This window comes from Corvus kubaryi, unplaced genomic scaffold (genome assembly GCF_017639235.1).
Source record: "Corvus kubaryi isolate FWS band 111438036 unplaced genomic scaffold, C.kubaryi_AGA036_p1.0 37385, whole genome shotgun sequence".
Taxonomy (NCBI): Eukaryota; Metazoa; Chordata; class Aves; order Passeriformes; family Corvidae; genus Corvus; species Corvus kubaryi.
The window spans coordinates 26023067-26047322 of NW_024581127.1; the positions used below are offsets into that span (position 1 = coordinate 26023067).

A 24256-nucleotide genomic window follows, 5' to 3' on the forward strand; every position below is an offset into this window, starting at 1 on the left:
CAGGCCCAGGCTGCTGCATGGCTCATGTTTCTTTTGCCTTTGCTTTTGACCAGAAGTGTCCTATCAGATAAGCCTCTGGTTTCACACTGGACCTCAGCATAGACAAGGAGATGCTTTGTAAGAAAGTACAACTGCCGTTCTTCTCCACTGCATGTTCTCCTTGAACAGCCTCCATGACACTGTTCCAGTAACGGATCCTATCCCGTTTAATCTTTGTGATCCTGATGAGATCAGAACACTCTGACTGTGCATAAATTTCTAATTCTTCTTGTTTGTAGGCCAAGCTCTGTGTGTTAGTCCGCAGACACCCAAGGTTAGCCTGCACATGCCCTCCCTCCCAGCAGAAATGTGTAACTTTCCCATGTGGCCTTTTCTTACACAAACTTTTATCCTTCCTTTCTTTACCTCTGGGTGAAGGCCCCATTGTTCAGTGAATTTAGTTTAAAGTCATCCTCACTAGAATTGTAATCTCTTCACAGAGCTATTTTTGTCAGGTGGCTTTAATGTCTTCTTAACAGTCCATCTGCATTGAATGGGGCATTGTAGGCAAAGAAACCAAAGTCTTGCTGGTGACAGCAGCTGTGCAGACAGGCATTAGTGTGCTGGTTATATCTTCTATCCAGCTCTCTCCATTGACTACAAGGGTTGAGGAGACCACCACTGGGATTTCTGCCATCTCATGTTTGCTCTGAACTCTCTCTTCCATTTGAGCTGCTCAAGGTTTCCCTTGGCTGTGTTACTTCTGTCCCACAGGGGACGGCAGCAAGAGATAGAGTTTGGAGGGCAGGGTAAATGTTGGCAATTTGTCTGCAGCATCAGTGATCTAGGTTCTGGGCAAGCAGCAGACTCACATGGATAATAGGGATGGATTCTTCTGCTTCACATGGGAAGCATCATAATCCACTAACACCAGTGCTTTCTTTAGTACTGATACTAAAGATACCATAGCCTTGAGATACCCACTCAGAATTTTATCACCAAACACCCTAACTGTTTCTGAAACTCTTAGCTAGGCACAGCTAGAAGATAAAGCAGACCTATATTCCTGTTACCTGAAGTCATGGAATTCCAGCTTCCAAACAATGCAAGTTTTTATCTGCTTCATGGTCCTTCAGTCATACCTTTCGTCTTGGAACCATAGGATAGAATCATAGAATCATTAAGGTTGGAAAATACCTTTAAGAGCTTGGAGTCCAATCATAAACCTCACACTGCGAACTACACCGCTAACTCATGTGTACCGCATCGACATGTCTTTTAAATACCTCCAGGAATACTGACTCAACCACTTCCCTGGGCAGCCTGTTCCAATGCTTGATAACATTTTTGGGGAAGAAACTTTTCCTAATATCCAATCTAAACCTTTCCTTGTGCAACTTTAGGCTGTTTCGTCTTGTTCTGCCACTTGGGAGAAGAGAGCAACTCCCTTCTGGCTACAACCTCCTTGCAGGGAATTGTAGAGAGCAATAAGGTCCCCCCCTGAGCCTTCTTTTCTGCAGGCTAAACACCCCCAGCTCCACCAGCTGCTTTGTTGCCCTTCTTTGGACATGGACCAGTATCTCAGTGTCAACATTCATTTGCAAACTGACTGAGGGTGCCCTTGATTCCCTCACCCATATCATAGATAAAGATATTAAATGGGACTGGCCCCAATACCAAGCGCTGGAGAACACCACTGGTGAGCAGCTGCCAGCTGAATTTAGCTCCATTCACCACAAACCCATGTTGGCTGGGCCTGATCCCCTGGTTATCCTGTATGTGCCATGTGATGGCACTCAAGGTGATCTGCTCTGTAACCTTCTCTGGCACTGAATTTAGGCTGACAAGCCTGTAGCTCCCCACATCCTCCTTCGTGCCCTTCTTGTAGATGGGTGTTACATTGATTCCCTTCCAGTCAACTGAGACCTCCCTGTTGAGCCAGGACTGGTGATAAATGATGGAGAGTGGCTTGGTCAGCTCTTGCACCAGCTCCCCCACTACTCTTTGGTGAATCCCATCTGGCCCCATGGACTTGTGTTTGTCTAAGTGCTGTAGCAGGTCACTGACCAATTGCCCTTGGATTATGGGGGTTTCGTCGTGCTCACTTTCCCTGTCTTCCAGCTCAGGGAGCTCGGTACCCTGAGAATAAACAGTCTGACTATTAAAGACTGAAGCAAAGAAGTTATGAAATATCTCTGCCTTTTCTTTATCTTTTGTCACTGTGTTATTTCCTGATCCCCGTGCCCATGATAGCCTTCAACTGTGACATCACCCACAAGTCTTTCTCTATTCACAAGAGGAGGTCCAGCAGGTGCCTTTCCTTGTTGGCTCCTGTTGGGGTTTGTCCCCCCTGCCATGTAGCCCTGGGAGAGGGGCCCTGGGGGGAGACACGGGGTTTCCCTGCCCCTGGTCACCCTCGTTCCCCATTGGTTGTTTTGTGTTCCCCTGCGTGGGCAAGGACCCTCGGGTCCCGGGATTGAGCAGTTCCTCAGCAGAGCCCCGGCCATGCGGCTGGAGAAGTAAACATCTCTGAAACATCTATCAAGAATCAGCCTATATGTATATTTCTTTTCCATGGGCCTCGTTGTCTGATACACATGTTGCAGCATCCCCGCTGTAACAAATGGTGGCTATTGTGAGCAGAGCGAACACCAATCCCTAAGAACAGAAAATTTGTGAGTAAAAACCACTCTAGATCTCTCTCTTCTCACCTTGGTTTGGATATTCTCTCTGGACTATGGAAGAATCATGGGAAATGCGGCTCTCTGAACCACAGAAAGAAATATATCTAGAAGTTAAAGGTATCCTTGAACAACAAAACAAGAAAGTATTTGTTCCGGGAGATCTAAAACATTTTTTAACTGGCTTTTCAAAAATTTCTTTTATATTTCTCGAGACTTACTTTTTGATATTGATCCTCCTGGAACTAGTCACGGGTGTTTTTGGTCTGAGATCTTGTGTGAGATAAAGGATCAAACAGAACATGCACTAGTGATAGAACCTCTCCGTGGATCCCTTGTAATCAGTGAAGCTCTTCAGGAGCATTTGTATGGTCCCATTACCCCTAGAGCAGAGGATGGCTGTAATCCTGTGGCCGAGACCGCACGGCCGCCATCCCAGGAGTACGTGACTGCAGCTGTGCCAGCGGAGGTGCTTGCACTGGATGAGCCCGACCCCCTCGGGAGCGCGCGCCTTATCGCAGACCCCATCACTGTCTTGGGGTCCCCTGCTGCTCAACTGTGAGTGAGGGAGCGACGCCGCAGGTGCCGCAGGTGCCGTGGGCCACGTGCAGCAGAGAGGCGGCCCCACGAGCAGCCAGGAACTGGGGGTCGGCGTGGAAGCCCGCTCTGAGCACACGGCTCGGAGAACCCTGTAGAGCGAGAAGCGGCGGCTTCCACAGTGACATGAGAAGCCCCGCAGTGCCAAGCTGAAACGGGGCCGCTCTCAAAGCAGCGTGGAGTTGGTGGAGCGGAACCGCTCGCAGGGCGCAGGGCCGGCAGCGATGGCAACGCGGGGCCGCGCAGAGCCCAGACACGCACTGGAGCAGCGCGGAGCAGCTGCAATGCGGGGGCCTGACCGAGACATTGGAGTCGGCGAGGCAGCAGCCTCTCGGGACACACAGCCACAACAAACATGCAAGCACATGATAGGAGAAGTTGTAGCAACTAAAATCACAGGAACTGTGAAATGGTACAATGTCAAAAACAACTATGGATTTATAACACGAGATGATACGGGGGAAGATTTATTCATCCATAGAACTGCCATTAAAAGGAGTAACTCTAAAAATTACCTGCAAGGTGTAGGAGATGGGGAAGTTGTGCAATTTGATATAGTGAAAGGAAAGAAGGGTTTACAAGCAGCGAATGTTACTGGGCCTGGGGATATTCCAGTCAAAGGCAGCCGTTATGCACAAAATTATAAACAATATCCATCCCAGCAATTTCCCTACCCACAACCTACTTTACCCTTTTACCCTATGCCCAATATGAACCCTTTCCTAAGTTCACCCCATCCCCAGTTTATTCCTAATCCGTTTTTCACCCCATGGCTTCCCTATACAATTCCCTTTCTCTACAACTCCTCTCCGATGCTGAGGGGGGGATGAAAAGGGGGAGGGAAGAAATTAAACCCTCTCCTGCCTCAGTTTCCCCACAAAGCATGCTCAGAGAGTCCTGTCTCCCTTCTGTCAGCCTTAAGATGTTCCAGAGAATCTGTTTGGACATTTAAAGACTCAGGAGGGTGGCTTGTTTCGTTTTAAAACTGTTCTTGTTATTTTTATCCATTTGTTTTCAATGTTAAGTTTTAAATCTCCTTTTATTAAAATAAAACAGGTGAAATGTCGGGGTCTTCTCCCCCTGCCTGGGAGAGGGGCCCTGGGGGGGAGACACGGGGTTTCCCTGCCCCTGGTCAGCCTCGTTCCCCATTGATTATTTTGTGTTCCCCTGCGCGGGCAAGGACCCTCGGGTCCCGGGATTGAGCAGTTCCTCAGCAGAGCCCCGGCCATGCAGCTGGAGAAATAAACATCTCTCTGAAACATCTATCAAGAATCAGCCTATATATATTTCTTTTCCACGGGCCGCCTTGTTTGATATGCGTGTTACAGTAATCCCCACTGTAACACCTCCCCAGTTTGTTTGCCTTGGGATCACATCTAACATTGCTTCCTCTTACTCTGCTGTTCAGGACAGGTGTTGGAAGATGGATGTGAGTTTGCCATGCTGCTTCAGGTCAAGAACTAGCAGTCCTAGTTTCAGGATAGGCAAATTAGGGTGATATACACAGGATTTAGTTTTATGTGCTTTTCACAACAACCATTCAGTAAAGTTGTTGTTATTTTGTTCTGTAAAGTATTTTTAGTAAAACCTCAGTGCCTCTTTCATTGAATGACTAATACATTTTCGTACATCTGAATTACATCTATACTGAGTCATTTAATTTTGTAATGGCATATTTAAATGTTTAAATCTCTACAAAAGTTAAATATTGTAAAAGACTAACATTTTGTTCTAGGAGTTTGTGCCTGTATCACCACAAGCCTCTGCTAAGGGGAAGAACTCCTGTGAGCTGAAAACTAACAGGATGCTGTATCGCAGAAATATTTTGGGAAGCCATAAATGAGCCAGCATGTCCTTGCACAGCCAGAATTTTGTTGGCTTTTTTGTCTTTTTTTTTTCCTCAGATCTGTTCTTCATCTACTTGCTGTGTAATGTTGTTGCATTTAACATTTCACAATACTGGTGTTGCACTCTTAGTTTTTCCTAACTCAGTGTTCACCCAACATTTCTAAAATTTTCCCTCATCTCAGACTATAGTTACTTCACATTTTGAAACTCAGGCTTTGTTTCTAGGGGAGGTTTTGCCAGTAACAGAATTAAAATAGTTGTATCAGTGTTCTCTGCAGTCTTGGTTTGTTGTTTGTTTTTTTTTTTATTTTTTTTTTTTTGTTTGTTTGTTGTTTTTTTTTTTTAATGGTAGGGTTTTCCTTTATTTTGTTTTCTTAAATTCTTACAGAGGACATGTAAGCTGAAATAAAATAAAAGGATCTGCAAGTTTTATACTGGGATAACTGCAAAATAAATGTACCCATCTTGCTTGTGTAGACAAGTTGAACAGCCTCAGCCTTCCTTGAATTACTTAGTCTTGTGCACTGCTTCTTGAAGTACTTTTTCCCTAGTCTGATGTCTTTCTCTTATCAGCTCACAATGCCCTTATATTCCTCGAACAGGTCCCTGTTTTGCCAGGCTCTCCTTACTTTGAAACACCTTGCAAGCTTTCACTTGTGTATCATTATGCTGGATTTGTATCTGTGTTTCTCCCAATGTGTGGTTGATACTGTGTCTTTGCTTGTGTGCCAGGTCCATCATTTACCCTATGAGCTCTTTAGGGCAGAGAGCTACTCATCACGTCATGTGCTTGCTGCAGCCCATACCATATTTTAGACTCCAGGGAGCAATCATCAATCATTGTGAAATACCAATATCCTTTTATTCTGCTATCTATGAATACTGCTTGGGGCTTCTCATTGCCTTCTTCAAGCAAAGAATCAAAGCTAAGAACCACAGAAAAAGTTGGTTTTGTACTTGCACAACGGGGTTGTATGGTGAGAAAGGGTTTGAAAAAGAACACCCACCACCACCAAACAAAAACAAACCACCTAGTTTTCACCACTGAGCAAGAGAGCTGGGACTGTACAGGAGAAGAATGGGAGATATTTGTAGTGGTAATTCTGAAATGAGAATAACTTTCTGCTCTGTAAACATTTGTATGTAAAATACAGAGAGCAGAATTTTCCAAAGTGCTTACATGATATAAGAAACAAAATGAGAAACTGAATCCACAGCTGAATGGTTAGGCAATAACCTGGGATGTGGGAGAGTCAGGTTCAAATACTTGCTGCAATTATCTTTTAATTAGTTATACAAAGTGGAACAACTTCAAACAGGAGAGATTGAGATGTCTTACTCCTGAATACCCAATAGCCTATGGGCTAGGACAACTAATATGGGATGAGCAGAGATTTGAAAACGGGTCACTCACCTTACTGATGACTGTTTTAACCACTGAGATATTAAATCTGATAGTATGTGGATTTCTCTCATCATTGTTTATGAGGCAGGATTTGCTTGACTTAAGCAACTAACTAAAGGAAAGGGTTTGTGGAGGAGGCACCCATTGCCATTAGAGGAATAGAACTTCCTGTCTCTTAGACAGTTTGCTTCGATAGCTGGCTCTTGTGATTCCTGGTTTTTTACACTGGCTTTCTCCATCCTTTTTATACAAGGTCTGAAAGTCTTATTTAGGGAGGGGATTACTTTGGATAGCCAGATCTCTAAAGCTTCAGTGCTACACTTTGCATCTTTGCTACAACTTAGTCTTTTTGTGTATCTAGTTGTCTGCGACAGAGTAGGGAGTTACAATAGTGCGGACAGACCAAACGGAAGGATGCAAAGGATTTTAAGCAAGGCTGACATATTAAATAGCAGACATAAAGACATTACATATTGTTAAAATGTATTTATTGCTAAAGGAGGAAACCATGCTAATATACTAATTACATCATCTTGAGACTGATAATTATCTCTACAGGATTTCATGAGTCCGCATCCATTTAATTTGTCCTAATTCAGAGCCTTGTCATCCTCATCTGCAATCTCTTGCCCAGATGGAGCATGGAAATCGACACAAGCGTTCCTAATATGCAAATAGAGATCTGCAGTTCCACTTCAAAGTGTCAGCTTCTGAAGTGGGAGTTTAATTATTCCATTTTGAGTTAGTGACTCTGCAAAAGAGGTTTTTTTTTTTTCTTCTGCCAGTGAATAGGGTGTTCTTTTTTTTCCTCTGCAGATTTGTTACCCAGCATTGCAGTAGGCATGTCTTACTTTGCCATGCAAAACAATGACCAGTTAATGATCCATTTGTTTACTGATTGCAATCCATAACTTCCTCAGGGAGTTGTTTGTCCTGTTCTTCTTGGGTTCTTTTGCATGTAGTATTTTATATAACAAGATGAGATTCCTCATTGCTCATCACAGGGATTCTGTCATGAACTTGACAAACAAGGTCATATATCAACTGCCTTATATTTTTCAGAGATGATCTGTGTCTCCAGTCAAAACTAAAATCCCGTGAACAAGGAAATGGACTGCTGAGGTTGGGGAAGAAGAGAAATTCACGAAGCAAGAAATACTATAATGACTCTATATGGCACAGCAGAAGACAAAAACTAAGGGGAATGGGATTGTCCCCCTGCACTGGTGAGGCCGCACCTCAAGTACTGTGTCCAGTTCTAGGTCCCTCCATTCAGGAAGGACACTGAGGTGCTGGAGCGAGTCCAGAGAAGGACAATGGAGCTGGTGAAGGATCTAGAGAGTCAGTCGTATGATGAGTGTCTGAGGGAGCTGGAGGTGTTTAGCCTGGAGAAAAGGAGGCTCGGGGGGAACCTTATCACTCTCTACAACTCCCTGAAAGGAGGTTGTAGCCAGGTGGGGGTCAGCCTCTTGTCCCAGGAAACCAGTGATTAGATGAGAGAAAAAGGCTACAGACTGTGCCAGGGGAGGTTCAGGTTGGATATCAGGAAGAATCTCTTCACTGAAAGGGTGGTTAAGCGTTGGAATGGGCTGCCCAAGGAGGCAATGGAGTCACCATCCCTGGGAGAGTTCAAGAAACGACTGGATGTGGCACTTAGTGCCATGGTCTAGTTGACATGGTGGTGATTGTCAGGAGTTGGACTTGATGATCTCAGAGGTCTTTTCCAAATGTAATGATTCTATGATAGGAATTGATAATAGTTAAACTACAGGAACTGATCAAAATAGAAGGTGATTGGCTGAGATGTAGCTGAAATTTTATCTGATTGCGAATAACTACTGAGTAGAATCAAATCAAGTATTTTGTTGTGACATGTACTCATAAGGAAGATCCCTGTTGAAGTGTGAGGTGCAATTACAAGGTTAATTACTTACACTGAGTTATACTGTTCCACTCTGAATGGTGTATTTTCACTTCATAATGAGGTGAAGTTAAGGAGGTCACCAACAGTGAGGAAGCTGCAACAGAAGCACTCAGGGCAAAATAATCCTACCTACCAGTGGGTGCACTTGGGAAAGAAAGCACTACAAGACCCCATGAAGAGGTCAGTGGAACTTGCTGTTCCTTCAAGACTGCTAGCCCCTGTGTGCAGGGGAGGCAACCTGCATCTGCATCTGCTCCCTAAATCTTTTGCCAGTGACTCAACAGGTGTTCGGTGAGAATGTAATATATAAAAGGATGAATGGAGGCATCCCATAATTAGGGCTAGTAATAAGGAATCAGTTTAGCATGTGATATACAGTGAGTCAAGTTTGATAAGGGTTATAAGAAGGAAAGTGCAGTACTAAAAATTGTGATGTATGGTGATGAGATGAGCTTCAGAAGAAGCTAAATTGGGAAACCGAAGTTATATGAGAAAGCAGAAGAACGAGTTCAAAACCTAAATATGAGAGGGCTATAAATTAAGGAAGATGTAGGGAGAAGTTCAAATGGCAGGAGAGGTTGGCTGGCATAGGGCTTATGCTAGCAGCCTGAAAGAACTTGGGGGACAACTGTGATAGTGTTGCAGAAACTGAGGAATAAGAAAAAAATCTATTTATTGAGTTTAAAAATAACAGAAAGGAAATACCTGCAGGCACAGAGTGATAAGTTTAGAAGACAATTACTTTTTTATGCTTTTAAATCCTGCGGTAAATGACAGTTTCTAATCATGGACAGCATAAAATTTCTGTGATTATCAGACAGCATAATGAGAATGTTTTTGATAGTCAAAAAAGTACTGATTTTTTTTTCAGTATTATGTCCAAACTCATAGTGGTGAGGCTTCCTGTGTAAGTTCTTGGAGAGATAAATAAGATTTCTACTCTTAACACCTTTTCTTGTCAGCCAAATCAATATTAAGAAAAGGGTATATAAATTCGAGGCTAAGCTTTTTAATTTATTTTGCTTTTACAAACAGCACTTTAACAGTGTATCTGAAGAGTACTCCACTTAGGAGTTGTTCTGATTCGTGCACCTGTTTTTCCTATTGCCATGCAGACTCCTTCAGCCTTAGAACTGCGGATGACGACTCTCTTTTTTTCCTGTTTCTTCTCACCCTGCTGTCATATTTTGAAGACATGAGTAAATTGCTACTGCAGTCACACAGTCTCATTTACAGAAAATTTTATTTTAAATATGAACTATTTAAAAATTAAAGTTGCATTTTAATTACTTCCAACAATAAAATCAAGGGCTCGTGTGTAATGGGGGTGTCTATACATGCTGAAGAGTTGGAATATGATTTAATTTCTAGTCATAATTTTAAACCTGCATTGATAATTTGCATTTAGCTTTTTAAAAAGGCATAGTGTATGAATTGCAATAGAGTTGCAAACCAAATATTCCTGAATTTTTAAAATCTCTTCTTGTGTGCTTCCTATTCTAGAGTCAGCTACTAGATTTAATCCAGTCCACTTTACAGTTAGGTATTGCTATTGCTAGGATTGTGCTTAATTGCAGTTTCTTACACTGTTCACAGTTCTTCAGGTTTCCTTTATTGTGGAGAGTATGGAGCAAGGTGGTTTTGAACTAAGATGCAAGTGCTAATGTAATGACCTGTAACAAAAAAGCTGCTCAGGTTTTGTCAGAGTTCTGAGGACCCAGTTTTGTAAGGCTCTGTACAAAAGGGAATCTGTACTGGAATCAGGAAGTTGGTCTGAGTTGTGCAGGACACACAGCTGGCACAGAAACAATCAGACAGTTGTGAAAGCATTTGTTGGCATCATAATAAAGGAAAATGGTGTAAAACAAGGATTTTGAAGAAGGATTTAAAGATATATTCCCAAATGTATGTTAGGAGCTTTCTCACAGCAGTAGGACCAGGAGAGAGAGAGAGAGAGTGAAAATATGTTTGTTTTGAAAATCAAACAGGTAGAATGACAGAGACTGGCATCATCAGTTATCTGATGGCAAGAACCAGCCTCTTGATGCTGTGATAGATAACAGGAAAGGTGTGGATAGACTCCAAGGATTTTGGAAGGTCAATGGGAAGGATGCATAAGGTGGTAATGTAAACAAGATTAATCCAGGCTGTCACAGAGCATGTTATCTTTGCAAAAACTGGTAACTACAGAGGAGCAGCAACTTCATCTAGCATACTAGGAGCAAAGGCTAAGTTGAAATGCTCGTTTTCTGATCCAATTCTTTTTCTGAAGCTTTGCTGAAACTGCATTACTAACGAAGATGGGACCTATAAGCAAAGAGGAGGAAAAGAATTGCAGTTGAAAACATCCTTCTCCGTCAGCCTGCAGGGAACCTGTGAAAGTTAGGGAACTGAGATATCCTGTGACACCTGTGTTGCAAAAAGGGTATATTACTGTTTCAGAGTGTGCAGTGCAAGGCAAAAGAATCACTTGAGCATGTACTAGGAGAGCACGTAGCATTTGGCAAGACAAGGGAAGAGGCACAACCTATCAGCCAGAACTGGTAAATCAAGAAGGATAAGACTGGAAGTAGGACCTGGGATTTAGTGGCTAATAACTCCTTTGAGGGCTGTCCCAATAGGAAACTGGATAAGTAAACATCATTAATATGGATGGAAGAATGTGATATGTAGAAAGGGTCAAAGAAGAGACTTGTCTCTGTGGCATTTGCAGTAAAGTGCAAAATAAAAGGCAATTCTGCCACCAGGCACAGACTGGGACAAGTGAGGTGTTTGTACCCACTGCAGTATAAGTAAGGTAGGTATTCCCAGTTTATAAGGAAATTGGGGAGCTTAGTACAGTCTCACTGGTTGGGTTTTTTGTTTGTTTTGCTTAGCTCAGCGCTGTGCTATCACTGAATTCACTGTTCTGTGTTAAAGGTGGAGCTCTCACCCTGACGGAATTACTGCCATCCTGATCTGTATATTAATAAAGATATATTAATTTGGTGAGTCTAGGCTGCAAGTTTCTTCCAGGATTTGTGTTTTTCAACTAATGTCAATTTGAATGAAGCATGAGTCTGTACTTAAGATATCTTATTGCTGTTTCCTGAAAGTGTAAAGGTTACATTTACTCCTAATGAAAAATGATGACATGACTCACATTGCTGTTTTGGAGAGTATGAAGAAGAAATGCTGTCAGTGCTGAAGAACTTTTTAAGGACAAGAATTTCATCAAATGAATGAAAAAAATCCAAGCGGGTTAAAAATTGAAAAAGCCTGCCTGACTTTCACTGGAGGTATACCCAAAGAATATGGAAAACGTTCCTCTGGAAAAACCAACAGATTTTAACAATGATTGCTGTATGAAGGTTTTCAAAGGATAAGTCACACTTTGTATTTATACAGGAGTAAGCTTCACAGCTGGCATAAATCAGTGTTTTGTAGGAGCTTTTGAAGATAACACTGAACTGTACTTGTTTTAGGATTTAGCCCTTTATTTCCATACTGTAGAAAACATGGGGTTTAGTGATCTTAGTCAAGCAAGCAGAGCCATACAAGAGTCAACAGGTTGTTAATCCGAAATCACCTTAGGGCCTTCTTCTGCTCCCACTGAAATCAATGTCTAAATTCCCATCAGTTTGAGTGGGATATTAAAAAAAAGAAAAATAGCTCTAATATCCATGTTAATATATTTGCTAAATAATGCAAATTAATCAGCAGCTTGGTAAACTGGTTCAACAGCCTGATGCATTTGCTGAATCAACCTTGCCAAAAGAGATGCACCGTTTGCCTCACGGTTTCTAACACGCTGTTAAAACAAAGCAACAGTTTTATAAGAATAAAGTTATAAGTTGGTTTTGCTGTTACATGCCTTGTGCTCAGGCAAAACTACTTAGAGCAAGATGCTGTGTATCTCTAGTGCACCAAAATTAACTTTCATATAAACTCTGTTTATGGTGGAACTTTTAGGTATGAGGAGAAGATAGGCTTGCTCCTTCACCATGCCTTGAACCATAATACTGTAGAAGTTTTTGCTTTTCCAAATTCATACTTCATATGCTGAAAAAAACATCAGAAAACAAGATGGAGACAGACTTCTGTTTTGTTGAAGTCATTAAGAATATTCAGTCCAACCCTTACAGCAAACAACAGGCTTTCAGAAATGCTGAAAGGATTAAGGTACTAAATATCCATGAGCTTTCTTCACTTTGGTACCTTGGGAAAACCTCGCCTTTAATCCTCACATTTACTGCTGTTTTTGTGAGCCATTTTTACATTATTGGTAACAGGTAGTTTTAATACTGGTATTTCAGTAAGATTCCCTTTCGTTGCTTATTTTTACCCTTTTGCACTTTGAAAAGCATTGCACAGGGGTCTTGGAAAGAAACAAAAGGATGTTCATCTTCTCTCTACCATAGTCGGTAATTGGGAAAAATACAAACAGGGGTGGGTTTTTTTTCTGTTAAAATGTGTGTAGGGTAGAGCATTTTGCTTGAGGTGAAACTTCTAACATATGGGAATGCCAAGAGATGCTGTTCAGGCTCTAAACTTTGCAGGCACACAGGCAGTTTTGTTTCTTCCCCTGGTGCTCATTTACATTAATCCTACCCTATATATATGGTTCCTTTCTAAATAGGAGACAGAAAGCAGCCAGGGTGGCCAAAGTCCATTAATAGCCTCACTGAAATGACTGTTGAGTGCCAGGAGTTGTGAGAGCTCGCTTGGATACACCCCGCTGTACCTGGAGGCAGTGTGTGTCCCTCCATGCTTGCTTTCTTTTTAAGGGTTGAACATGTGCAGCTGTGTTTAAAGTAGGGAAAGGAAACTGTGGAAGGTACAGGAAATTTTATTATGGGGACACCCTAGCTACAACCACTGCATTGATGTGCTGTTTTGGAACCATGGCAACCCTGCCTCACCTTCACACTGTTACTCTAGCAGAGTTTGGGGATATTTGAAACATGCTGACAGTGATTTTCTGTTGTGCTGGCCCGGTTTAATAGGCAGTATGTGTCATAAGTGTGGGTCAGCCCTTACAAGTCTGCCTCTCTTGGTATTTCACAATAGTCTGCAAAGGTGTTGCTCAACCAGAGTCCCAGCCCTGCAGCCATGATGTACAGAGGTGTTGAATCTCCTGAATCAGATGTGGGCCCTTAGGCAATCCTGGCTGCAGCTGAGCTGTGTTCAAACTACTGCAGCTCCTGCTGCTGAATGATGATATCCTTTTTGACTGTACTTGCAGATGTTTCCAAATGCAGTGTTTTTATTTGTGCATCAACAAATGATCTGATATTTGCTAAGGGTTTGAATCCAGCCATTGAAGAATAATAAATGACTGTTTAGGTTGAGCTGAAATTTTGCAGCCTGATTCAGTTACAGTGGTGACTCACTTTGAGTTGGTTCTCACATGATTCACCAAGTGTATGGGTGACTCAACCCACAAATTTACTTAGCTCCCATGTTATTTTCCCTCTCAGTGAAAAAAAAATTGGTTATAATAAATAATCACAGCAAACTTTGACTTACCCTGAGGTAAAATAAATATGTGTGTTGAAAGGCTGCATATTTGTAATAATAAATTATTTAGTGAGGTAAGGATGAAATAATGGGATGTCGGAATTGTTAAACAAGAGGGAAAGGTGACATGCATTTCTGTTTGCTTTTGTTGCATAGCTGAGATAAATAAAGGAAGAATAGTTATTTTCCCTGTGATACAAGATGCTCAGAGGGGCTGTTTTGACAATGTCCATATTTAGTGTTGTAGCCAGCTGATTCTTGCATCTGTTCTCTGAAATAAGCCGATTTAGATATGCCTGTGTCTGGTTCAGACATTTTAAAGTGATGCCAGTTCAGAAAATGTGAGGTTCATAGGTTCTGACCTGGGTCTTTGTAGGATGCAGTTGGCTGGCTTACCTAATCCTGAAGGACCTGAAATTGGCTGTCTGAAAAATCTTGACTGAGTTCCTTTACAATATCAAATTCATAAGGGTAAGAAATTCTGTCCCAGCAGGAGCTATAAGAAGTTTTTCTTCAAAAGATGCAGCTGCTGTCAGTGTTTCATAACCACATGCAGAGAGGCACATGGCTGTAGTGTAAATACAGTCTAAATTACTATGACTTTGGAGTTAGGTGGAAACATCACTATATCCTTTTTTGTGCTGTCCCAAAAGAATATAAATACCTAAATAACTACATACCTCTGGGCTTTGTAGCACTGAGTGACTAATCACCCTCCCTTTCATAAATGAAACAACAAAGAATTTGGAAAATGAAGAAATTCTGCCCTGTCAGCTGACTTGGTATTTTAAAAGTTCATTAGTAAGCAGGAATGTTTTTATACCTCACAAAACTCAAATGTCAGTAATATCCATAAATTAAACTTCAGAAGTCCATATTTTGCAGGAATTAAATTACAGGGAACAAATAATGCATGGTTTGGAAGATTATGGTGAGAATTCTGAATTCTTTGAAAAGATAGTTCTTTTGTAGATTGTATCACAGATATGAAGAAACTGCAACATGGTTCAGGCATGGCAAGAAATTTCTGAGAAATAAAATGGATGGTACTGACAAACTCCCAAATACTGGGGACATAAAGGATAGCCCTGAGAAAGAGTACCTCAGAACAGTGACAGGATAAAAACATGCAGCCTAAAGGACTTCTGAACTAGAGAGAGAAGAACAAAAAGGCTGAAAAATAACCATGGAGTGTCACATGCTGAACCACTGCAATGCAAAGACCAGTGGAGCATTTCTGTGACAGGCAAAATACTGCTCTTTTATCACAAGGTTTGCCAAGCAGCCACAAGCTGTTTCAGGCTTCTTTATAGAGAGTAAACCAAATGCACGTGTTAATTTGAACTTTCCCTCAGCTAAAGGAGAAGGTAAAAGGATGGCTTTGTGCTCCAAGCACAGAACTGGGATTTATATATTCTTGGTTCTGCCGCAGTCTCCTTGTGCAACCTTAGGCCAAGTTATTAATCTCTTAATTCCACAGTCTTTCCATTTGTAAAATACAGATTACATGTCACAATGGGTATTTGAGGCTAAATTCTTTAATGTTTGTGAAGTGTTTTGGGTCTGGGCAGGACAATTATTAAATGCTGCAGTGCAACATGCAGGGTTGTGCTAATTAGTAACTTTTTAGACGCCGATCCCTTACTGTATGGAGACTAATACTGCACACTGGTCCAATTTTAGTCTATGGTACCTTTGACCTTACTTGATCTGAGAATGGTCTGGAACAGAATAATTTATTTCTGATTTGGTGGTTATGGTAATTGATGAAATAAAAATTCCCTGGACTGTCCTTTAGAATACCCTGTGTTTACTGTTCCCTTCGGCTCTGCAAGCTGGCCTTTCAAAAAGTCTGATTTTTAGAGGCATAGTTTTAACAGTTTAAGCATAGAATAGACACACTCGCAGTGGAAGAATCCATGAGAGGAAGACGTATCCTTACAGACAGTTATTGGCAGAAGACCTGTCATGAAGTGACCAGCACAGAAACCCCTTTGCACATATCGCTCTGACCAGGTGGTATGGTGTGAGGTCGTGAGTAAATGTATCTTTCAGTAGTTAAACCACAGCTACGTTTTTCTGAACAATTGTGTGTTTAGTGTTTGCAAATGTGTTTTGCTATCAGGACTGCTGGTAGATCATGTATGTATATGTATGTTATATATAACATGTATGTTCTTACTGCTTAGCTCCCATGTAAATACCCATGTGGTTCTTTACTGGTATGGCACAGCAGATGCTTTTGCTTTTTCTATTGCTGTAAACAAGCTGTTGTGACTGATACTTCTTTTCACCGTATGTCCTGAACACTCCCAGTTCATCGTTACATGTAATTTCCAGGATGCTTTGTAGGGTGTGTATGCCTCCACCCCATTTCAAAATCAATGTAGCTCTCAATGGATTGACTAATGACTGCAAGGTGTTACTTAGCATGCTGGTTTTGGCTGACAGTGCTGCTAAATGAACAGTTGTTTGCTTAACATGTCTTTCATGGTTCTCATGTGAAGTAACTTTTTCTGAGGAATTGAACATGCCAGTGACTTCAGGTCTGCTGGTAAGCATTTATCTGACATGCTGCTGAGACCAAAAAGGATCATGACCCCAACTTGGTGCCCTGAATACTGATAATTTTGCCTTGTCCCATAGCCATACCCTGTTTGTGTTGTCCTCATACATTTTGTTATGCTGATCTCATCATTCCTACATTCATCAAGAATCTGTAGAGTAGGAGTGGGTAGGTGGCGAGAACTAAAGAAAACTGTAATGTACCTGTAAAGGTGTTGTGCTGATGCAGTGTATAAGATGTTGTAATTCTGTTGCATTGTGAGGACCTAGGACTGATGGGACATTTTCTTTCATTTGTTTTCATTTATGTTGTTGTGTTAGACCATTCTCAACCCTCTTCAAGGCATAGAGTATGCAGCACCAAAAAGAAATTGCTTGTGCACAGCAAAATGTATTTGTTTGTTATTACAGTAGGTAGACATGCCTTATTATTCACCTGTGATGTCCTGACCTTCCAGAAGGTCTATCTGGCATTTCAGTAATAGCATATGTGTGGTAAAGTATTCAGTGTGGTCAGGAATGGTGTCTCTACTAATCATTTTAATGAAAGCAATCATGTGGAGGTGAACAGAAACTGAATTTAAATGGTAAACATGAAAGAAGTTAAACTACAAGAAAGTGCATTCTTTGAGCATCTCTCACATCTGACTCTTCAGGTTTCTGTATTAGATGGTTGTCTGAGCCTTTGTCATATGTGCTGCATTGCTGGGCTGTCCTCACAATGTAACAATGTATGGCTATTGGGAATATAGCTGGTGTGAATGACTTTTTTTTTCTCTTGATAGCTGGTGGAATTGTTCATGTTGCCCTTAGCAAATAGCAGGCTAGCTCTTACTTTGATAGACCTGTGGCAGCAAGCTGTGTGATTACAGGTAGGTAGCTAAGGGAGGATTTTATATAAGCATTCTCTTGAGGTTAGTAAGATGTCTTCATGCAAATTTTTGTAGCTCCAAAGTGGCACAGACAAAGTTTATTTGTGTGCATATCATAGAATCACAAGAGTATCCTGAGCTAGAAGAGAGCCACAAGGTTAATGGAGCCCAGCTCCTGGCCCTGCACAGGACACCCCCAAGAAGCTGACCATGTGTCTGAGAGCATTGTTCAAACACTTCTTGAACTCTGTCAGGCTTGATGCTGTGACCACTTCCCTGGGGAGCCTGTTCCAGTGCCCAGCCAGCCTCTGGGTGAGGAAACTTTTCCTAATATCCAACCTAAATCCCCCTGACAGAGCTTCATGTTGTTCCTTTGGGTCCTACTGCTGGTCACCAAAGAGCAGAGGTCGGTACTTGCCCCTCCACTTCCCCTCATGAGGAAGTTGCCCACTGCAATGGGGTCTCCCCTCAGTCTTCTCTTCTCTGGGCTGACCTCGGCCATTTCTCATACGGTTCCTCCTCTAAACTGTTTACCATATTTGTGGCCCCCCCTTTGGGTGCTAGCTAATAGATTTATGTCTTTCATATATTGTGGTGCCCAAAACTGCACACAGGGCTTGAGGTGAGGTGACGCCAGCGCAGAGTGATGTAATGCAGCTTCTCAAACGTGTCCTTTCGGGGAGCATAACGCTGTAAGTTACAGTTCCTGCCTTTTTTTCTGCTCATATGTGTAAAGTCTTTTAATTCTGGAAGTTGGAGTTGAGAGCACCCCTGTTTGAACTAACATTGACTGTGCCCTTCTTTTCACCTCTCAGTCTGATGGTATGATTGAGGATGCTATGTTGATGCATATCTGTACTCAAATCTTCCATGAGTCAAGAAAAAGATAAAGAGATCCTGATGTAACTTACATCATCATGTAATGTGGTCCCTGTGGAGAGGAAAAGATTATTGACATTGTCTTTGCTGCTGATGGCTGCCTGTGATGAATGTTCACATAATGTATTTTACTCTTTGTGTCAGAATCAGCAACTTAGAAGCATTTCAGGGTTATTTTTAGTATACACAGCTGGATCTTCTATGTGGATTCTAGTACTCTCATTTGTGATGAGGGCAGATCTTAGTGGTGTGTTGTTATTTGGACTATTCTTGTGTGTGTCTACACACTATTTTTATGTTAAAGAGAGAATGTCTGTAAAAACAGCCTGATGTTGCAGAAAGGAATATGTTTGCACTACATGGGTCCAGATCAAAGCATTTTTTTATCATGTCTTGGATTTTAAATGAATTTTGATTTAGTAACTGCCTTCTTGTGCTTGCGTACACTTGATGGTCAAGTTTCTTCTCCAGCTGAGTACTGAATTACGGTGGTTGGGGTTGTGATAGGCTTTCTGTTGCAGCAGTGTACTGTGATACTGGCACAGGCAAACCATTTGAGTGTGTACGATTGTCCTCACTGCACTGGGCACAGGATGCTCTGTTTTCCTTTGCTCCTTTGGTCAGGTTTCATAGAATAAGGACTCTACACTCCTGCCTGGCTTTATGCAGCAGTCTAAGCATCTCTGATGACATGCTGTTGGTCTTTCATAGTCACTGTACTCCTTTGGTACCAAGGTATTCCTGAGTCTTTCCCATTTACAGCTGGATGTTGTGGTAGTTGATCTTTTATCTCCAGGGGCCTTTGAAAACTTCATGCTATCACCTGGCAGTGCATGTTTTTTTCTTATTTTTCTTCTTGCCACAACTTGCATCTGCCTAAAGTAAATGTGGTAAACTGGCTTTGCTCTTGGAAGAAGTAATAGTTCTATGGATTACTTAGCTTTGCTTAAGGGATAGTAAAGGTTTTTTTGCATTTTACGTATCTGCAAAGTCCATTTTCACATGAACATTTATTATTTCTTTGGCTCCTGAAATAAAATATATTCTGTAGGATTGCCAAAGTCTCTGTAAACTTTTAAACCTGTAAATGATTTGATGAAGTGAACTGTTTTTCTTCTCAGTAGGCTCCTTTTTTTCCTGTCTTTCACAATGAATAGTAGCATGATCTGGTGAGGGGCAGAATTTAGTGTGTGTGGTAGAGTGGCTTAGCGGAAATGGTGCTTACCTCCTTTTTTTCCGATTGTCATGTTTTGACATATTTTTGGGATAGAAATGGCCTTTTTCTTGTTCAGAAAATGCTTAGCATTAAGGATTTGACAGATGTCCACCTTCTTTCTGACTTTGTGCTGTTGCTGATCCTCATTGCACACCATAGTTCCCACCACCTGTAAGCTAGTTCTTATGAAGACCCGTCAAAGATACACTTCCCTAGAATTTACTGTTGCCTTGAGAAGCAGAAAACTCCAATTATTGTTTTTAGGGTGTTCCCAAAGTGCTTTCTGCATTCTTAGAATATCTTAATATTGTCTATATGATAACTTCCCTTTTCTAGGTATTTATTTTTCAGATCTTTCCAGATGTAATTGCTGTAAGTAAGTGCTTTTCAAGAAACTGCATTTTTGCCTGCTTGTATGGCGTAGTGCTTCTTGTTCACACAGCACAAATAAATTGAGGTGGTTTCCTTTCACATTAGCTATACTGTTTTTGCTGGTGTTATCACACTAATCTTGCATGTAGATTATAGGCTTCTGTAAACCTGATTGCAAAGTGATGAGAGTGTGGAGGTTTTTATAGCACTCTTAGCAAAAGTTATTTCAGATTTTCTGTTACCTTCTCAGTTTCTGGACACAGTTGTATTCTTTGGTTTCATTCACATTCAGTGTTATGCTGGTTCTTGTTAACATGTTTACCTTCACCACTTGCGGAGGGAAATTTCACTGCAAGGTTCAGTTTTCCCTTTTATTAGTGTCAGAAATACCCAGAAAATGAGCTGAATGACACTGAGAAGTTAATATCTACATTTCATAGTTACTTTTACTGAAATGAATAATTATTTGGAGGTTATAGCTTCAGAGCAGGAAGCCTAACTGTAGTCAAAAGAAACTGAGATTATGCTAAGGAATTTTTGCTTGATGTATTTTGCTTTGTAGTAAAATGTGTCATAATGAATACATTCTATTTCTTCTTCCTTACAGGTAAAACGAGAAAAACCAGAAGATTTACCAGATTTAGAAAACTTGGCCCAAGAAAAATTCCTTGAAATGGAGAGCAAAAACAGTGACTCAGATTTACAAAGGAATGAAAAATATATGTATTTTAAGGATCAGCTTAAGGAGATGAAAAAACAGTGTAAGTCCAATTTTTAAAAAAAGATCCTTTGAATGCTAAATGGTAAGATGTGACTGCTCTGAAATATAGAACTGCCACTTACGGCTCAAACTGATGTTAGTGTTCTTAAAAACTTATTTAAATTGATATCTGTGTAGAAAAAAAGCCAGTGTAATTACTTTGGTAGTTTTATTTAGACTCCCACAGCTTCTGCTGAGTTGGAATACAAATGTCATGAAAATCACATCTTTTTTTTGTAAAGTGGGCTTTTTCATTTGAAGACCTTTTGCATTTATTTTATTAATTGATAGGATCTTCTAAAAGGATTAGGTAAGCTGTTTTCATTTGTCACTTAAACAAATTGCTCCTGTTTCACAATTTAGGATGTGTTGCAACTCTAAGAAGACCTTTGCTTTAATCGTAGAACTGTATTGTTGGAAAATGCTTACTGTACGTGTTCTCTGGTTTACAGCTTCTGTGCACGCACCGTGTAACACTGCAGATTACTAAAATCTGGGTTTTTTTATTCACGTAATTTTTCAAGTGTTTAAAATTTTATGTTATTTGCGCTTAAATTACCAGGAAAGTTGGAGAGTAAACAGTTTGCTTATTTATGCAACACAACAAAATTGTCTGCTTTTATTGCCCCACACATATAGCAGCCATTAAAATATTGCTCTGATTACTGGTGCTGGGAAAGGTCATGGGCTCTGACACTATTTGTGTTGCTCTTCCCCTATCATGATTATGTTCTGAAATCATATTGTTCTGCTTGCTGTCCCTTGACCCCTGTACCTATTCCCTCCCATCCTGCATTTTGATTTCAACGTAAACTGGTATCTCAGGAACTTCAGGAGTCATAGATTAATGATTTTTACCATTGGAAAATGATATTCTGGGTGCTTTCCTGTAGCTCTCCTTGAGTTTTGCGTTTTTTTGGAGTCCTATCCAAAACCCAAGGAAACTGGTGGAAAGAATTTTCCCACTGCACTTTGGATTGCTTCCCTATAGAGATTTATGGAGTGTGAGGACATGCTTGCCAAGGTGAATTTCAGGTCTGGTATCTCAGGACTCACTAGGATTAGAGCTTGAAGGCTTAATATATTTGTTTCCCATCTTTATGGGTTTTAGCACTGATCTCTGAGTTTGACAGAGCTCTTGGCACTACTCTAAGAATGAACATACTGAGTTGCAGACCACAAAACAGTGTAATTTTCACTCCCTACATAACCATAAAATTATTACTGCCCCACCATTATGTTGTAATTTCTAATTTCCAGGTGTTTGTAACTAAGAAGATAAAAATCTTGATAACTGACTTTGGATTTACTTTCCACCCTGTAATTGCCTGAGGAAGGGGTGTTGCTCTAGTGATACATTCAGTTCAAGCTATGGGACTAAGTTTTAACTGGCAGACCTGTTGAAAAAACCCTGAATTAAATAAACACAATAAAAATTATTCTTAAGGAAATATGGGGGCATCATTGTGCTACTGCTGCCTGAAATCCAGATTTGTCTTACTAACCTCTTGACTTTTTGTTGTGCATAGAGGTCAAACTGTGCCCAAAATGAAATGCATGAGGCTGTTGTGTGGACTGCTTTGTTCACTGCAAGGACTTTTGGTCAGATGGGTCAGCTTGACATTTGAAGAATTCGTGTTGGTTTTGATGAAATAAATCCATCCCATTTACTCCCATTGCCATATTTATGCAATTTAAAGGTTGAATGGAAAATTGTTACTTTGCTTTCACAAACAGTCCTGGATGTGATACAATGAACATGCATACAAGTGAACAGGCTGGTGCAGCCACCTTCTTTGGAAATGGATAACTAAGTGCCACCTCAGGTCTGCAGGTAGATTCAAAGTTAAATTTTTGAAAGTTAGCACAATTTTGCTGCCTTAAACTTGCATTACTGTTGTGTTTCCTGCCTAAATAATCTATTGATCCAATATAAAGTTATTTTCCTATTTCCCTTCCTCTTCAAAAGGCTCTTTTACTAGGAAAGCTTCTAGAAATTAATGAGTAATAATGGGTAGCTGAAGATCAGTGGAGTCTGTTTATATTCACATACTTAAATTTGCTTCTCTATGATACAGTGACCTGGCAACTGTAAGACTGTGCCGTTTCTCTATTTATGATATCTATTTATTATATCTATTATTTATTATTATTATTATATCTCTATTTATTATATCTATTTATATTGTTATGTCATCTTCTTGCCATTGCCCTAATCCTCCCTCTCTCCTTTTGTGTGTTTTTGTCACTCATATCTAGCCCTTAAAAATACCTGTGGAAATGAATATCACAGATATATTCACAAGCTTGAAAATGACAGATACCCACACTCTTACAGGGATGCTTAGAGGGCCTCTGGTCTTAACAGCTTTGTGAGAGACTAAAGTGACAACTGTACTCCATCTGGTGTAAAAAGCCTCTTCTCACTGATGGGCTCTACACACTAAATTATTATGCCGGGATGTATAGTTGAGCACTGTCAATATTATCTAAAGTACCACATGTAGTTTTAAGGTGTGCTAGGGAAGGTTTATATTGGACATTAGGAGGAGTTTCTTCACGGAAGGAGTAATTAGATGCTGGACTGGACTGCCCAGGGAGGTGGCAGAGTCCCTGTCCCTGGACGTGTTTAAGGAAAGACTGGATGTGGTCAGTGCCATGGTCTAGTTGACAAGGTGGTGTTCAGCCACAGGTTGGACTGGATGATCTCAGAGGTCTTTTCCAACCTAATTCTGTGATTCTGTGATATGCCATGTAGAAAGAAAATGGTGTTACTGTGAAGGAAGATTGGACTCCAAGGCAGAAATTCCAGAGCTGCAATACCAGCTGAACTGAAGATTCATAAAATCTGTAAAAGACATTACTAGTTTCCATAAGCTGGTGATTTACCTTAAGACATACTGTGTGTTTTTGGTGGGGTTGTTTTGTAAGAAGAAATTAAGGTCATGCTGTTAAATATTCAGCATTCATGCTTAAGCCAATCTGTGCATTCTTATCTTCTCCTGTATGAGTTGTGATTTCAAAATGAGTCCTACAATTCTGGCCTCATCTTAACAGCATATTATAATGTGTCTGTGGATTTTGGGACACACTTAGAACTGCTAGATGTGAGTTACATGTATCAATAACTTCATCAACAGCTACTGGTTAATACTTTGTTTTCAACTATTAGTCTTGCCAGGCGCAACTTAGTTCACAATTCCTGGCCTGTTTCAAGAACACATATACAGCTGTGGTTGAGTTTTTAGCTCTTTTCTGGAATTCGGTTTTATTGCTCAATTAGATAAAATGCAAAAAACTCCTGCCAGGCTTTCCATTGTTGGGGGTTTTTTTTGTTTTTTTTTTTTCTTTTGTTCCAATCTTTTCTATCTTAAAGGAGCAGACAGGGTAGATACTAAAATGATTTGACTTCCAGGATGAGTTACCATTAATGATCATTTATCTTTTATGCAGAGTTTGACATTTCTATTCTAGAATAGCAGAACAAGGAAATATTATATTCTCACATTGTCTTACTACTTAGTAATTAACTAGGATTTGAAGGAGAAAAATTTCTTAACACAGTTTCTAGGTATGGTGCAAAGTGTGTAGCAGTTAAATACAACCTTATTTTAACAGACAATTAAGCTAATATATTTTCTATTTTGATATTTGCTTCC

The 24256-nt window shown here is 40.6% G+C and overlaps 1 protein-coding gene across 1 annotated transcript in view; it reads left to right on the forward strand.

The window, feature by feature from the left end:
* NSMCE2 (NSE2 (MMS21) homolog, SMC5-SMC6 complex SUMO ligase) overlaps window positions 1-24256 on the forward strand; it is a 130818-nt gene that overhangs the window by 42013 nt on the left and 64549 nt on the right. Inside the window, exon 4 of the mRNA XM_042036308.1 lies at window positions 20445-20598. Coding sequence (XP_041892242.1) covers window positions 20445-20598 — 154 coding nt within the window. The remainder of the gene's footprint in view (window positions 1-20444; window positions 20599-24256) is intronic.